The 16,734-nt window shown below is 41.8% G+C and overlaps 1 protein-coding gene across 2 annotated transcripts; it reads left to right on the top strand.

The window, feature by feature from the left end:
• The first annotated feature begins 967 nt into the window (after positions 1-967).
• stk11 (serine/threonine kinase 11) lies at positions 968-16,611 on the top strand. Of its 2 annotated transcripts, none has more exons than XM_018676912.2 (11): positions 968-1,157; positions 1,989-2,976; positions 8,934-9,017; positions 9,188-9,277; positions 9,612-9,744; positions 10,274-10,410; positions 10,929-11,056; positions 12,592-12,649; positions 12,822-13,015; positions 14,674-14,920; positions 15,782-16,611. In XM_018676912.2, the coding sequence occupies exons 2-10, from the start codon at positions 2,693-2,695 to the stop codon at positions 14,880-14,882; spliced, it is 1,317 nt and encodes a 438-aa protein (XP_018532428.1). In that variant the 5' UTR covers positions 968-1,157; positions 1,989-2,692; the 3' UTR covers positions 14,883-14,920; positions 15,782-16,611. The 2 variants fall into 2 exon arrangements, with proteins under 2 accessions (XP_018532428.1, XP_018532429.1); XM_018676913.2 differs by lacking the exon at positions 968-1,157 and adding an exon at positions 1,194-1,410.
• The last annotated feature ends 123 nt before the right edge of the window (positions 16,612-16,734 follow it).

Below are 16,734 nucleotides of genomic sequence, written 5' to 3'. Positions count from 1 at the left end.
TGTGCTAAGCGCAGGTATTCATCCAGTCATGTTGATAACTGCCATCAGTATTCATTTCTGTGTGGTTCAGGACAGCAGTGAGTCATTGAGTAGAGCTGATCAGGCACAAGCAGCTAGTGGTGAGGAGGGTGACAGATCAGTGAAATCAGATCTTCTGTTTGCCATTCCCGGGGGGGGGGGGGTTTGCACGGGATAAATATAACCTCGAAATCCCAGCTAAGCAAGAGCCACTCTGGTGTTGGCCACAGCATCAGCCAGAGGCAACTTAAGCCATAGTACAAGGTAAACCAAGTTGTTGACTGGTTAGTGGTGTGGTTAAGTTTCTGTTAGGGTGTAGGGCTGCAACAAATTATTATTTTCAGTATCTGTTAATTGTTTGGTCTGTAAAATGTCAGAGGCCTGTGGAAAATGTTGACAGTTCCTAGAGCTGGAGGTGATGTCACGGCTTGTCTGAAACTCAAACCACTATATAAATAATAAATTAACTACCTAATGAGACAAAGAGAATCATAAAATCGTTTCATATGAGAAGCCACAACAAGGGAATAAAATAATGATTAATCAGTTATCAAAATAGTTCCCTTTTATTTTTCTGTAAATCTACTAATTGATTAATTGTTTCAGCTCCAGCTGGTTGCAGTTGGAAGTAGGAGGATCATAAAGGAAAGTATGTAACCAGCTCAAATAAATGTATTTTCTCTTTAGTTTAATGCTAATAATGACCAGTATTCATGCATTTTAAGTTAATTATCTTGTGGAGCAACTGCTGCTTTCAAAGAGTCATTGTGTTTCTACTCCTGGGAATATCCATTGTAAATTCCCAGAGATGTTAATGGTATCAGACCACTTAATTAAACTGGAATTTTAAATGAAAACTCAAAACTCCTCATTGTCAATGCTGGTTGACAGTCGTCTTCTTTCACTGGATGTGTGTGGACAAAAAAACTTCTGATTTGACGCAGTAACGTATGGGCTGTCAGTGCGAGTTGGGGGGAGGTAAACAAGATGGCGACAACCTGAGTGGAAGAGTAACACGAAGAGTCAGAAAATTTAACTGATATTTTTGCCAGACCCAAAGGAAACATTTACTTCACCACGGATTGCCACACTAAGAGGAAATAAAACCGGCAAAGGAAGCAGGGTCCATGCGAATCTAGGTGAGAACCGGTACCAGGAGTTAGTTAGGTTAACTAGCTGGCTAGCAATTTACATTGGAATCTGAGCGGCTTGCTAGCCAACGCAACTCCGGTTAGCTTGCGTTAGCTGGAATTATCTGCTTTGTTTCTCTTGTTACGGGGCTGGTTTTGATGTTAGAGCTAATTTCGGTTCTGTTTCTGTGTGAGCACGGTGCACTACAGCCAGAGAACAATGCCCGTCGCCTAGATCTCCGCTGCTCCGCCGGCAAATGAGGTGAAGTTAGCTAATGCTAATCTCAACGTCAGGCAAACTTGGCTAGCTAGCGCTGCACATCCACCGTTAGCTACAGTTGTGTGACGACGTTTGGGTTATCCTCCCCTGTCGCCCACCGTCACCCCTCATCTTCATTAAATTAGTTGTCGCCGTTTTAAAGCAGACTTCTGAGTTAAAGCCTGCAGTTGTCGCCGAAGGTGTTCATATCGAGGAGCCACAAAGTGAGAGTTTATGTTGGCAAGCTAGTTCATTCAAGCAGTCGCGCTATGTTAGCTTACCATCTAGCTAACAATTAACACTTAAAATTGTTTATTTAAACTGAACAATTTATGTGTCAGTCGTAACTCACACGCTGCTATTTTTAAACTAAGCAGGGTGTTTAATATGCACTTGAATAAATGCTGTTATCTCGGTATCTGACGTGAACCTCACAGCAACAGAGAAGAAACCCAGTAAGGTTAACCGGTCAGTGTTGATGTCTTTTCAGATTGTTTACCAAAGAGGGTTTAACTTAGTTCAGAAGCGAGCGAAGGCCGTGTGTGTGTTTTCATTAATGTTTCAATGACCCTTGTTTTCAGGCACCAGGCAGTCGGAGCCGTGGTGGCATGGAGGACACTTGAGGACGGCTGGACACATCGGATGGCTCAGTCGACCTCCAGGAGCCGGACTGATACCAGAGATTGGACTGACACTGCTGCATGCGTTTGGCTTTAGATCTGTGCTTGGATCCAGTCCAGCTGTGCACACTTATGTGTCCTGGGGAAAACGATGCTATGCAGCATGAAGCTTCGACAGAAATGCTGTGCTGCGTGGCCTTGAAGCAGGACTGGTTGCCTCTACCTAAGGCTGTATGGTACTAAATGTACATAGAGGTGATCTTGAGTTAAGTGGAGAGGAAAAACATTTTAGAATCACAATTTTTCTTGTTTCATTTCAACTGCACTTGTCACAGATGTAGTAAATAATGCACAGTATAAAGCACTAAATCGGGCTCGGGACCCAACAAATTCTTCACCTCTGTCTACACCTCTGGAGTAAAAAGAGCCCTAATGTTTACAAGTTGGGATTGATCCTCCACCTTCTCCCTCAACTCTCAGGCGTGATTATTCCCTCTCCCATGTTCAGTATTTTGTAATTTGTCTGTATTCCCTTATGTGGAATTAAAATACTCAGCTTAGAACGGAAGGGTTACCAGTAGATTACTCTCCAGCAGCAGTCATAGCTATTTGCAAACATTTTTTTTGGACAGGAGGTTTAAGCTGTGGCTGCTGAACTGTCAGTCATGAGTACCGGGGATCTGCATCATCTTGACTATCTAAATGAAAATGAACTGATGGAGATGGATACTTTCATTCACCGCATTGACTCTACAGAGGTGATCTACCAGCCACGGAGGAAGAGGGCAAAGCTGATAGGAAAGTACTTGATGGGGGATCTGCTAGGGGAGGGATCTTATGGCAAGGTGAAAGAGATGCTGGACTCAGAGACACTTTGTCGCAGGGCTGTCAAGATACTGAAGAAGAAGAAGCTGAGGAGGATTCCTAATGGAGAAGCCAATGTGAAAAAGTGAGTTTCCCTCTTTTCCCTCACAGTTTAAGTCATAACACCACAGCCACAGGTGACCCTGGATGCCAAGACGCAGGGTATTTTCACCAAGGGATAGTCAGTTATCCTAAGATACTTGACTGTAATGGTTGATCTTAATATGAGTTAATTAATTTGAATCACCCCACTGAAAATTTAATGAGTCTTAAAGTCAACTGGGCTTCTTAAGACTGTGCCACAATGAAAATGGCCCCTGATTTCTTTCTCACTCTGTCATTATGCATCACTCCCCTGCCTAACCTTGAACAACTCTTAACTTCTCTAACTCTTGACCATCAGTATTGATGATGATTCATAGGATTTTTCTTGTCTTTGTTCTTATTCTGGCACATGAAAAAGGAGCTGTGATATCGTATTGTCAGTACAAATACCAAAATAATACTTTTCTGATGATTTTACTTTATACAGAAACCTTTTTTCTCATATAACAAAAATAAGCCAAACTGATCACACACAATTTTAAAGAATAGTTTAATGTGTCATTTTTCTTCTGACCTTTTCTGGTTGAATGTTTCATGTCTGTTGCACCTCTGTCCAGCATCACTGTTGGGTTTGGTCTGAAGTGTTATGTTTTGAACCTGTAACTGCACCCAACAGTGATGTGAAACTGCACTCAACAGGTGTGAACTTCAACCGCTGGAGGTCAGAACAAGATGTTTCCACTGTCAAATAAAATACTGTTATTATATGATTTAAATCAGCAAATATCTAATAGCTGATAGAAGAAGTGAAGAAAAGTTTCAGTCTGTACCAGTGTTCATGACCTGGACAGCTGTCACTGCAGCAGCCACAATTCAGTGGGAACTCAAAAAATAGTTGTTTAATAACTAGCCATGCAAATAAGATGAAAATTCATTTGACAGCCTGCACAGTATCTCTCATCCTCTACAGACACCTCATTTAAACATACAACAGTCGTAATCTGACAAAGCAGAACAGCTCCGTACCAGAGTTAAAATGCCCTGAGTAAAGGGGGGAATGGACCTCTGCTCCAAAAAGTGAATTTCTATGCACTTAAGTAAATGGGTCATTGTCAGCTTTTTGCATTAACCCAATCTTGCAAATGTCACATAAACAAGAAACCTGGCTGCCTTAATCAAAGTGAAGGAATATGGGAAACTTGGTTAACACAGCTCTCAGTTCTCTCAATAACAGTCAGATCAGCCCAATACTGCCAGATTACCTGCTGTGATGCTTTGTCAGTGTATCTGAACATATGTCAAGACAATGTATTGCTTTATTGATTATCTGCCCTTCCATAAATATTCTACTGTGCAGAAGACAGCAAAGAGACCAAACATTTTCCTGCATGAGTAGCAATGTGTATCAGTAACCTTCTGTTGTCTAATTTGATATTTAAATTAGGCTGAAGTCACTATTTGTATAAGGTCATAGGTTATTCTATGGAATTTCTATCAGCAGTGCAGGAGTATAAGGTAATTGTAATTTTTTGTCTTTCTCTATCCTCCTGTCTCTCTGTCTCCTCTGTGTTAATGTCTCTCTGGTTTCTATTCATTCAAACTTTTTCCCGCATCCCCCGCTTCCTGATGAGTATCAGAAGTTTTAATCACACAGTAGTTTATTAAGTATTACTCCAGCCTTTCGCTGCGGGCCTGTGCTAATTATAGAGGAAGCCTTAGAAAACTGTCAAAATGAGTTCACACAGAGAGAAAGAAGAGCTGCAAGATGGCGTGTTTTTTAGGCTGCAGTCAAAGCAGCAGCAGAACAGCAATGTAAGGCAATGGAATGTATTGGCAAATTTATTTCTCATTTGATATTTGACAGATGAGGAACATGAGGGCAGCTGGACAGAGGGAAGATGTGCAAAGTTAAGGCGTAATAGTGATTACCAGTTAATTCAATAGATAATAATAAACTACATGTATTCACATAAAACCAATTAACTCAAGGCAGACTATTTTAATTTAACAAATACCATATTTCCTGTTCCTATTTTGCAATTAGTTAAGACTGAAAGCAGCATGTCAGCAGCTCTCCATCTGTGTCTGCACTGGATCCCTTCAGCTACAGTACTTAGCGCTCAAAAGTGTCTTTATGTGGGGAGATAGGAAGAAATTGAACTTGAAGCCTAAAAAGATGCTTTAGGTCCTTTACAGTGTGTGCCAAACTAGCTGTCATGGTGGTGTGAAGTATTGTATTGATGAATGCTGAAGTGTGTATGCTCCGTAAGACTGAAAAATGCGGCTGAAACACATTCTGTGTCGACAGGGTGTGAAAGAGGGAGAGGAGATGTTAACACTTAAGCAGTGTTAGCAGGACTGCTTTCATAGGATTCATGTTGGAAGCTAACAATGCTGCAAATAGAAATGTAGTGTTGTCAATCTAGAAAGTTTGACAGTACATAATACAGCAAGAAAAGCAGCTAATTTGTAAGGTGTAGCTACATGTTAGACATTTTTTAATTTTCACCATGTCTGCTAAGCTCCAGAGAAAATAACACTTTGCTTTGTGAAACTACTGTTGAGAATTGGCTGTCTTCTTACAGTAGAGATAAAAGTATCCATCTCACTTGGACTGTGTGTTTTAATCTAATACAACGTTAAATCAGAGTGGATATAACTCGGACATTTAATCAGATAAAAGGCTCTTTTAGTTTCAAAGTGAAAACAAATCAATGTAAATTAATTACCAATCAAAACCACAAAATAAATGACTGCTCCAGTCTGTTTACACTTACACACTTGAATTGTCAATGGTGCAGTCCACTGTTGACCAGAGATACATGAAATCAAAGTGTGTTTTAGGTTCAATACACCCACACCTGCAATATTCAACTACTGGTGTCAGTTTCCTGGTAAAAACTACTTCATGAAGATCAAAGGATATTTCAAGTACATCTGTAATGTTATGTAAGGAGAAGGATACAAAAACATTTCAGAGATTCAGTGTCTCAGTAAGGGCAGAAGTACAAAAAGTCCTTGTGAGAACGCCATTAAGAGGTCTGTGACGGCTCTGAAAAGGGCTCCAGGGTTCCACGGCTGAGATGGTAGACTCTTTGCAGCAGCAACTGTTGCCCCGGTTGAAAGAAATCTCACATGAAAGCTTGGTTAGTGTTTGCCAGAAGAGAAGGCAGAGGGTAAAATGAAAGTTGCAAAGGGGAGAGAAATCCTGGAGGAAAAGCCAGTGCTTTTTGAAAGAAAACTCTGACTAGCAAGACAACAACAACAAGCTTTATGTTCGGGTTCCTTAAAAGCTCCTTAAAACAACTGTGCTAATGTCCTAGAGTGACCAAACCTAAATCAAGACCTCAGTCCAATCCTGAGTTTATGGTTGAACCTAAAAATTACTGTTAAGCCATGGTCCTTGTGTGACTTGACAGAGGCTGAAAGACAGACAGAAGAATGGAGAAAAACTGCCGCATCTAGATGTGCAAAGCTGATACAGACCTATCAACACATCAGCATAGACTCACTAGTTTTGTTTTGTTTTTTTTTTTAATCTTGGCTTCACTTATATTTTTAGGCTAAAGCTGCGCTGGTACACTAGGAGTTTGTTTCACTTTGTTAATAAGAGCCACAGCAGCGCTCCTTGATGTGAGAATTTGGTTTGTGTTTCCGGTGCTTTTTTCTTTCTCTACATCTGTCTCACTTGTTGTTGAGTCCTCATGTTCTCCACCCTGAGAAAGCGGGATCCTCCAGCCTGTGAAGGCTTGTCTGTGTGTGGATGCCATAGCAGCCCCCTGCCTCCCTATACAGCCTCTGTTCAGCATTCCTGTCTGCCAAACACTTCCTGCTTTTCCAGGGTTGCCATGGGGACGGGCATGCTCATACTGGCATTGATCGAGTAATGCCACTCCTGTTTCTACGGCAACACCCCAAGAAAGCCGTGCCCTTGTTTGGAATGACAGGAGCGCACATGGACACGCACTCGTGCCCTAAACTAGAGACGCAGCCCGTGGACCAGCACAGTGTAGATGCAGATTTTGATCAGTTGTTTATGCTCCTGCTGTGTGCCACTGTAGCTGCCGTATCGCTGAGTGTTGAAATCCTTTCAGCTCTACAGTCCGGAGGCCTTGAACACACAACGTCCATCGGCACACATTTGAACTCAGACTGCAGATGGACTGCAGCAGTCATTGTGCCTTTAGCGGCAGAGCACTCCCTCCGTTTTATGATTCGTTTTATGAAACAAGCAGCGATGAGTGGTGCGGATGCAGCAAGGTTTGCTACATTTCAGCCATGTCATCTGCACTTACTGTTCAGCTGAGTAGCAGAAATGATGTATAGCATGAAAGAGGCTATTTAAGCCTCACCATATTTTTATCATAGCTATGTTTTTTCGCGTGCGTGAGGCAGCAGTGTCTTTTTTTACCAGCGCAGTGATGCAGAAGTAACTGCTTGTGTGTGTGTCTGTGTGCAAGTGAGACACTGACTAGGCCCAGAATATCCATTTGTCAGTAGGAAGGTTGTATATAAGGCAGAGGACTGAGCTCATAAACTGCAGGGTGATCTGGGACGGAGAGGCTCCAAAGGTTTTTTTTTTTTTTGTTGGTGAGATTGAGTCGACGTAAAGAAAGAAGACTGATGATCCCTCAGCTCTGTAGGGGCCATGAGAGTTTTATTTATTTCTGACACAGGCATACTCTCTTTACAGCTCTGACCTGTTATTGCCTGATGCATTAAATCTTGTGTGTTTACTGGAGGGATGGGGAAAAATCTGTTCCCACAGGAATAAAAAATTTCATCTTCTACAATTCTAAATGCATTCAGAGGCCCAAAATTTATTGTGATAGTTTCTCCTGACTAAATGTGCAGTGTTCATGAAATGGTAAAGACATAACTGAGGTGTGAGTCATGATGTCAGATACAGCAGCGGTGGTGCTGCTAACTGTGACAACATAGAGGGGAGAAATTAATTCAACCTGCGGTATCTTTAGTGAAGGCAAGCATTTTGAATTTTATGATCTCCCAAGGAAGAACATTACTCAAACTATATGCAGGCTTGTAGGGCCACAGTTTTCAGGGTCTTACTTCAGTGGGCTTTTGCATTAATATAGGAGAAGGTTTTAATCATGTTAGTTCTCCATAATAATAAGAAACATTTACAGAGAATAGCGTGTGCAAGCATGAAGATTTTATTTAAAAAACACACTTAGGGTGCTGGCTTTTGCAATAATATGAGCAATGCAGTAGTGAGACCAATAGTAAATGGTGATGTTTCCTCATACTAGCTAAAGTTTGCGGAAATACAAGTTTTACCACCTAAACTGACTTGAGACTTGATTTTTAATCTAATCACAAAATTCCCATCAGTAACTGCTAGATAAAACTTTAGTATTTCCTCTGTGTGTGTGTGTGTGTGTGTGTGTGTGTGTGTGTGTGTGTAGTACATCAAGGGAGGTCTGTGGTTCATACTTTGTGCTCTTCCCATCCAGATCCAAATTCATTAGCGTCCCCACTCACAGCTCTCTGATGAATGTTGAGTCTCCTGGGGGCTTTGCCATGCTGCTGATTTAATCCTCTCCTCCTCGGGTAGCGAAGTGAGCTGTCAGGTTATCTGTCTTTATAATGAGACTGGTGTAATTGACTGCTGCAGCACTTGTACACCAGGCAGTTTTTTTTTGGTGGGTGTGTGTTTGTTGAAGTTGGGTTCAGCTAACAAAATCAAACAATATTAATTAGAGACAGAGAAACGCAAAACAGCAACAACTAGTGAAGTGATTTGAGTCGCCGTTAAGCCAACAAGCTTATTAGAAATGCCAGTAATGAAAGCAGTAAATGCTCCTTTGCTCATGCTATCAGTGCCATATGCTGTGCTGGTGTGCTGATGTATGTCACCTGGCCTTTAGCCTACATTCACAGCACACAAAGGCCATATTAAATGATGCAGCAGTACCTCTGATACATCATTGTCTATTTGCTTACTTAATGTTTTCCATGTTATCCGTTTGTTTATAGGGAGATTCAGCTGCTAAGAAGACTCCAACACAAGAATGTGATTCAGTTGGTGGATGTCCTCTACAACGAAGAGAAGCAGAAAATATATCCTGTTGTGCATATGAGTTGATTTTTTTATAGTGGATTATTTCAGTTTGTAAATGTCTTTCATGAGAGTTATTTCTATACCTGCATATTTTGTATCACCTTTATAATAGGCTCACTTTATTAAAGGATCTGTTTGGTTTGGCAAATCCCCTTGACTACTGACTTACGTATATGGTGATGGAGTATTGCGTTTGTGGGATGCAAGAAATGCTGGACAGCGTCCCAGAGAAAAGGTTTCCAGTATTTCAAGCTCACGGGTAAGTCTCTCTTTTCCTCTCTCTCATTCTGTTCCCCTCTCTCCCTCTTTCTCCCGCTCCCTCTGTGCTATATTTAGTCTGAGCCTCTCTGCAGCCTTTGCTCCAAGCCTAAGTTTAGATCCAAGACTGCAGGGCCCATTACTGTTAAAATAACTGACCATAGATTGTGTGAATGTCTGGTCACTGCTGGAAAGCCGTCGAAGCTAAAGTACCAAGTGATAAAGGCTCATCTGACCAGAGTGATAAATTGTTTGACGTGCTAATTGCTTATTGTTCATCTTACAGTATGATACACTTCCACTCCTCAACCCCTCTGTTTTTCCTCCTCTTGCAGGTACTTTTGCCAACTCTTAGATGGCCTTGAATATTTGCACAGCCAGGGAATAGTTCACAAAGACATTAAACCAGGGAATCTGCTGCTGACCACAGACGGGGCACTTAAAATCTCCGACCTGGGAGTAGCAGAGGTGAGCACAAGCTGCACGATAATGGTGTTTACACTCCAGATTCCTTTGAATTTTTTTTCTTTCCCATAGCTACTAGGTTTCAGCAAATTATTATTATGAATTCCTGTCCGCACATTCCTGCTAATTGTTAGTGGTTTGGAATATGTAGACTACTAAATAGTTTTGCACATAAAAGTTAGGATTTTGTGCACACAAGCGGCTCGATTATACACAAAAACAGTCAGAGGAAAAGAACTGTCATTAGGTTGCTTTTAAGCTTTAGTACATGAAGTCTTTCTGTAGAAACAGTTTCTGTATTGGTGTATCATATTTTAGATTAATGTCCACTGAAGTGAATCTACAAACAATGCTGTGGATTTTGTGTTTCATTTGGAGTGTCAGTGTTTCCTCTACTATGTGGCAGAAATGGACGAGTGTAAAATTAAATTTGCTTCCTTAGTGTCCAGTTATTTCATTATGAATACTTGTGGTTAAACAGAAGTAGAGAAACACTAACTCGTACTAATCATCTACACTGTGTATTTTTCAGGCCCTTCACCCATTTGCAGAGGATGACACATGTCGCACCAGTCAGGGCTCTCCGGCCTTCCAGCCTCCAGAGATTGCCAACGGACTGGACACCTTTTCAGGGTTTAAAGTAGACATTTGGTCTGCTGGTGTAACACTGTGAGTAGTCAGTGATCAATGCTTAAAATTTCTTTGCATTTTAAAGGTTTAATTATACACAAAGGATAGGAAGGGAATTAGATACTAGTTGTCTAGGAAAATTCAGGGCCCATTCGTCACTCCTTCTTCTTTCCTGAACAGAGATTCATGTCATACATAAAATCACTTAGTCATTTCTCTGTGCGTTTGTCATACATTTGTGCGACTATATATATACCTTTATACTCTGTTGTTCACATCCAACAAAGGCGTGTTTCCTGCTACTGGTCATTTTGTGTAAAACTTGAGATTTGGAAAAGTGAATAGACACACTTAGGCGATACAGTGAGGACTGACAGGTAATGGTGTATGTAGACATGTTATACTGTTTGCCATAGCTATGGGTAGAACAGTCAAAGATATCACCAGAAAAGTCTGAATTCACATATAAATGGTTGGATAGTCACTGTAATGACTATCAGTGGTGTCCCAGTTTATGAAACACCAGTATTTGTTGACACCTCCTTCCTTCCATTCAGATACAACATTACAACGAGTCTGTATCCGTTTGAGGGGGACAACATCTATAAGCTATTTGAGAACATTGGAAAGGGAGACTACACTATTCCCGAGGAGTGTGGACCCCTCCTGTCGGACCTGCTGCGAGGTTGGTGTTGTTCAGAACTCAGTCTTTTAACATTAAGGAGACTGTCGAGGTGTTGGCATGGTTACATACCTAGACTGTGGGGGGCTGATTCATAGGTCACTGCAGGATTAATCCCATTGAATGTTATAGCTCTGACTGCGTCATGCATCATTGGAAATGTTACGCAGTCATTTAACAATGGTACTGACAAGGTTTGCTTGAAGCATGTTTTTATTATCATTATTATTATTATTATTATTATAAAATGCGTTGAGTTTTTTGTAGCATCGCCGAAAAGAAGAATATTGGATGGAAAACCTTTTGAGATGAAATCGGCCAGGTATCCAGTCAGAGTGAATTCCCAGCCAGTTGCTCTGTGATCTTTTCCTGCGTGTGTCCAGTAGGTGGTGCCGTGACACTGAGAGTCGCTGTGACTTCTCAGCAGGCGAGGCTTCCTCCAAACTGTAGAAATCCCTCCAGCTGCTGACGTAGTTTCCATTGATCTGGAGCCAGCAGCAGAATACTAAACACTTCATAGTGAGGCATTGCTTTTCCTGAGTGGAATGCCGCAATGCCTCTGCCTCCTTGTAAAAACAAAAAAAGAGTCAAGAGTCTTTTATAGTCAAACTTATAATCGGCTGTATGGCAGCAAACTAACCGCCTGTAAAATCCAAAAAGAATGCTAGGAAGATTATGTTTGTACAAACTAAAGAGCCCATTTAACGAAGGATGAATGCCTCAGTAGTACTGTAGCCTATTATCCAGCTTTGCACTCACTGCCCTTTTATGGAAATGAACCCACTACTCACACTGTACCTTAACGTGGGGGATTTTACGTCTACATTTGAAATTACTTGGTGTCAAATTGAGTTTTTTTTGAACAATATCTCTGTCACAGTTAATCAAATGTTTAACCATGAAGAGGGGAAAAAAATGCTATACGCTGTTACAACTCATCAGGCCTCCATCCCCCATTTTGTGAGAGAGTGTGACGTCTGTGTGTGATGACGCAGCACCTGAGAGATAGTCAGTCCATAATTACATGGTCTAAAATAAGCCCAGTGCCACAAAAGGTGTCCTTCAGCAGGCGCAACACTACTATCAGCACTCTGCATGCTGCCCCTCTCTCCCTACTGGGAGACAATTACGTTATTAGGTCTGGATAGGCACTGCATCACCGCTGCCTTATCACACTGACATTCTGCTTTTCCTACAGATTCAGCCTACATTATGATAATTACGCCACAAAATCTTCATTACATTGGTACATCTGTTATGTTACTCATATTGATGTTTCCTTACTGTACCTCATTGACTCCTTAAGCTTCGCAGGATGCCTTGACACACAGTGATGAATGAGATGATTACTTGCATTAATTAATGTTCCTCGAACAAGTTTATCATCTCTCTGCCGTCAGCCCAGCCCTCGCCTCTTTGCCGCCGCCCCCCCACCCACCCACCAGTTTATGTTAAACACTCCACAGAAAAAGATGTGAGTGGAGAAACTGTTGAGGGTTGTTGTGATTAAATTGACCTTTTCGCCGCATGTTTTTCAGGAATGCTTGAGTACGATCCTGTGAAGAGGTTTTCTATACAGAACATTAGGCAACACAAGTGAGTGATTCACTAAATAATATTTGTCATGTATAACATGATGGATGGCAGTCCCTTTGCATATATATTATTGAGCTCTAGAATGATCAAATGCATTAAAATGAATGAAAGAAAGTATGCAAGACTCCTGGCCTATAGGAAACCTAGTAAAAGGTTGATCTGTTATTTACAGCTGGGTGCGTAAGAAACACCCTCCGTCTGAGCCCCCTGTGCCCATCCCTGCCAGCGCAGAGAGCAGGGACCCTTGGCGGAGTATGACGGTGGTGCCCTACCTGGAGGACCTGCACGGCTACACAGAGGAGGACGATGACGAGCTCTACGACGGAGAGGATGAGATCATATACACTCAGGATTTCACAGTGCCAGGTAAGTGAGAGTACATGGTACTGTTTGGTAAGTTTCTATTAACGGCACTCTTTCTCTCATTGTTCATACTTTTCCCACTGAAGCTTCACCCATCTGTTCACCCAACTCGCTTTTTTAAATGATTGGAAAATCCTTGGATTCTTTGTTTTCAAAAACAAGACAAACTAAATGTTGCTTTTGAATTATGTCTTTATAATATCCTGCATAATTCAGCTGTTTGTAATTATCAGATGCTGTGTTTGTTTTTATACACAACCTGCCTCTTACATTTATTTCAGTTCTTTTTCATCTTACTAAAACAAGTAAATAAGACACGTTGCAGTTCTTAAGTCAGTGTACAAATGATCAGAGATGTGTTTCTTTCTGTAGCACGATAAAAAGATTACAATAAGTTTCCTCTTAATTTCATTCAAATTTTCAGCCTAACTTTGTGTCCATGTTAGCTAATTTTCTGTTGGAGGGGTTGTTGTGTTTAGTTTTGCCCTCACCAGCTGTTGTGAGTGATGCATCCATCCCACTAATATCATTTTCAGTCAACACAAAAGTTGCGGTAGCATTTTTCACAGTGATCAAATAATTATTTTTGGATTTTGTTGTTGTTACTTCCGTACATGGACTTAGACCGACTCGTAAAGCTGCAGTGATCTCATCCACACTTGTTGCATTTTCTCGGTCAGTATCTATCTGGAATCGCTAAACAAAGCTGTGGGCGCTGATTCACAAACAGTCCTTTTTGGCTCTTGAAGCAAACAAATCCTGTTTTCTATCATAGTTTTAGAAAATGCTGAGACGTTTCTTGTTGTGAACTGTGTGTACGAACTCATCCAGGGTGTTTTCTGTCTTGGGGATGAATAGGTGATGACAGCATCTTTATTTTTGATTTAATTTGTTCCCCAACTCCTTTGATCTTTTTTCCCCTGAATTCAGATCTTTATCTGTTGCTAGGCAACAGCCGGCAATAATAAATGCAGTAGTCGGTGTTGGGATCTATCGAGAAGTGGTGCCCCACATAAAAACCAAATGGAGCTGCAGAATGTGAATGAAGCGATCTAAAAATAGTCCAGTTGAAATGGTTTGGTGTGGGAGTATGAATGGTTTTCCAGGGTTCACTCCTACACATGCTGAGCTCTGTTGCTCACAGGATGCTTCATATGAATGAAATAATAGAGCGTATGGTAAATTAAACAACAGTTTGTCCTGGTGTTTCCGTCAAGGAGAAACTACATCTCACCGCCTCTAATCTTCTCCTGGGCGTCGCGGTTTTTGCAGCGTAGGAGCTCTTTTAAAGTTTCACATAGCTGCAGCTTGATGTGCAGACACACACACGCATACACACCTCTGCACTTGAAATGAACGATTTACACTAAGGTAAAGGCCTATTTTTCGCCCGCTGGATTTCCTGTTGTTGTGGGTTACCATATTTCTCATGGTTATCTGACCTGACATTTAGCTGGTGCTGCTGACAAATTAGCTTTTTAAAGGTCCCTTGTTTACAGTTTTTACAGCAGCAGGTTTGTGGTAATTTCCTTCCATGCCATGTTCACTACCGTCGTGCACGCTCGTGCCTTTACCTCACACACAATCAATAAAGCAACGCTTGTGTCAGCACCTGCGTAGAAGTGTGACGGATTTGTTTTGGGCCCTGTGTGTGTGATTAGGACAAGTGGCCGAGGAACATCGGGATCAGGGGAACGCAGACCACAGTCCAGCTGTAGCCAAGCCAGTTTGTGTGAATGGGACAGAGGGGGGTTCTCTGAACAGCAAGGCCAAAGCCGAACGCCGTTCCTCCTCCTCATCCAACCCCTCACGCAAAGGAGTCTCCACAGCCAGCAAGATCCGCAAGCTCTCCACCTGCAAACAGCAATGACCCCCCCTCCCCTTCCTCCCTCGGCGACAGCCCACCTGGTGAGTGCGTAGACTGTTAACAAAAGCTGGTACTTCTGAAGGACACTTTCTTATACAGTAGAGAGAGGAGGAAGATTACAATAAACTGAGGAGAACAGGTGCAGCAGATGCAGATCAAAAGATTGAGGGATGAAATGAGAATGTGTTAGAACAGGCAGAGACGTAGAGATGAGTATCAGGCAGGAGGAGGAGGAGGAGGAGGTGGAGGAGGAGTGGAAGGGGAAATCAGGGAGAGGAGAGAGAATCTGTGTTGATATTCAGCGAGCAGTGCTCTGACTCACCACCGCTACCCAGGCAAACACTTTCCTATATAATCATAAAAACTAGATCTGGACTGGTCCGGTCTTGGGAGCGTCACTTGTCTGTTTTCTGTAAGGTTTTATTTAAGCATAGCCTTCCAGGGGTTCATCAATAGACCGCATTCAGGCGAAGCGAGTGGGGCAGATTTAGGCTGCGAGCATACACACAAATTTAACAGGTTGTCCTCCTCTCTTTCCAGTTACCACCCACAGTTTGCTCTTTCAGTCTCTCGCACATACAAACCACTCACGGTGCGAGGCTGTTTGTCATGGCTGCAGTGCAGAGGAGATGCTGTGTATTAATTTGTTCAGGCGATGACTCACCCTGGATGAGATAAAGTGGGCTGTGGGATGTTTGTCTCTCTCTGTCTCACCCCGTCGATGAGTCTCTCTGTGTTAACAGCACCAGTTAGTACTTGTCTTGTAAAGATTCTCTCATACTGTTGAGTGTTATCTCAGTGAAACTTTAGCTCGTGGTACATGTTAAGATCAACTAAAAATAAAACTCAAAAGTCCACCAAATGTCCGTTTAAACACTGTCATCTGTCTCTGTCCCCCTCAGGTTTACCTGTCCCCCGTCCCTCTGTGTCTGGAGTCCTCACAGTTGTGAGAGAAACCTGCTGACGTTAATGCCCCCATACCTCCTTGGACCACTGGCCTGCAGAGTCTTTTGAAGATGCGGTATGAGTGACGGGGAGGAAGAGGACAGCATGAAATGTTCTTTTTGCTCTGAGACTGAGGCACTGGCTGTGAAGATGGTGTTTTTTTTTTTTTCCTCCTATATTTTGGCTCCTTTCAGCTCCTGTCATCCACTTCTGTCATCTGGTCATTTCTTCCCCCTCTCCCCCCTCCATCCTGTCATCCTCTTTTGGAGGGCCAAGTGTTGCACCGGACGTTATAAACACCATCACCCCTGTACCCCCACCCATCCACCCCCCTACACCCCACCTTCTGTTTCTTTGACTACCTTTGTTTTTACAGAACCCTAATGGCAGTTTTTAAGACACATTGTGATGTGTAAAAAATTAAAGAGAAAAAAAAGATGACAAAAGTTATGAATAATTCTATATTTAAATCTATGATGAGAATAATTATGATAGTACTCTACTACCACCAACATAAAAACTGCATGCTGTACAGAGCTGGACGAAAGGGAAAGTGCTTGATTTGTGGACAGACTGACAGACTGAAGCCTTGAGATCCACCGCTGACCTGTTGGGGATTTTTGATTTCCATTTAGGTTTTTGTTTCTTTTTCTTTTTTCCAATGAATATTTTTTAATTATTATTTATATAAAATATGTCCCAAACAGGCTGTTTTGTTGAATGATCCTTTCTGTTTAACTTGAGTTGCATATTTTTGTTATGCAATACAACTCAGTGGTTTATGTTTTGTTTTTGTTTATTATTATTTTTTTATTGTTATTATTATTTTACGTGTCCTTTACAAGCACACACTCTGAAAGGAATACTACATTGATCTTTCTCTGTTCTCTGCAACCAGTTTGTAGTCAGA

Source organism: Lates calcarifer, linkage group LG4 (assembly GCF_001640805.2).
Source record: "Lates calcarifer isolate ASB-BC8 linkage group LG4, TLL_Latcal_v3, whole genome shotgun sequence".
Classification (NCBI taxonomy): domain Eukaryota; kingdom Metazoa; phylum Chordata; class Actinopteri; family Centropomidae; genus Lates; species Lates calcarifer.
This window is presented reverse-complemented; position numbering and strand designations above follow the sequence as displayed.

What these genes read in the sequence shown, in the direction of transcription:
- stk11 (XM_018676912.2), top strand. Translation starts at nt 2,693, where the DNA reads ATGAGTACCGGGGATCTGCATCATCTTGACTATCTAAATGAAAATGAA. An exon ending in AACGAAGAGAAGCAGAAAAT is followed by an intron (nt 9,018 to 9,187) that starts ATATCCTGTTGT and finishes CTACTGACTTAC; the next exon opens with GTATATGGTGATGGAGTATT. An exon ending in CCGACCTGGGAGTAGCAGAG is followed by an intron (nt 9,745 to 10,273) that starts GTGAGCACAAGC and finishes TGTATTTTTCAG; the next exon opens with GCCCTTCACCCATTTGCAGA.